At 66.1% G+C, this 428-nt stretch overlaps 1 protein-coding gene across 1 annotated transcript in view; it reads right to left on the reverse strand.

Annotated features, from left to right (window-relative positions):
- Positions 1–344: 344 nt before the first annotated feature.
- The window catches only part of LOC104403635 (chromosome unknown open reading frame, human C1orf226), a gene marked incomplete at both ends in the record, with an annotated part of 351 nt that continues 267 nt past the window's right edge, over positions 345–428 (reverse strand). Inside the window, one exon of the mRNA XM_010011855.1 lies at positions 345–426. Coding sequence (XP_010010157.1) covers positions 345–426 — 82 coding nt within the window. The remainder of the gene's footprint in view (positions 427–428) is intronic.

Consider the following 428-nt stretch of genomic DNA (forward strand, 5'->3'; position numbering starts at 1 on the left):
CCCTCCCAGCCAGGGGTACATGCCTCCAGCCGCCCTGTGCTCCCCAGCGGCTCATGCTCCAGCCCTGGTCTCTGGGAGGGTTTCTCTGTGCAGGGTGAGGTCTCAGTGGCCCTCTCGCCTGCTCGCCACTGGCTTTCCAGGTTGCCCTTATGGATGAGGTCAGGCACAGGGAGAGCACCAGTGGGCTGGTCCCCACTGGGATCTGGGGTGCCCATCGTGCTGGGGACCCCAGGGCATTCTGGAGGGGATGGGTCCCTCATCGCCGGCTGCTCCCCTGAGGGGTCAGGGTGGGCTGTGGGTGGTTCAGGGGGCTCCTCCATGCTGCTTCTTGGGGTGGTCCCCACTGGTTGTGGTGCAATGAGCATGTCCTGTGGGGTCTTCAGGGCACGTGGTGTCCGCTTCTTGGTGACAGGGGGCGGGGGGTCCAG

This window comes from Nestor notabilis, unplaced genomic scaffold (assembly GCF_000696875.1).
Source record: "Nestor notabilis isolate BGI_N333 unplaced genomic scaffold, ASM69687v1 scaffold30493, whole genome shotgun sequence".
NCBI lineage: Eukaryota > Metazoa > Chordata > Aves > Psittaciformes > Psittacidae > Nestor > Nestor notabilis.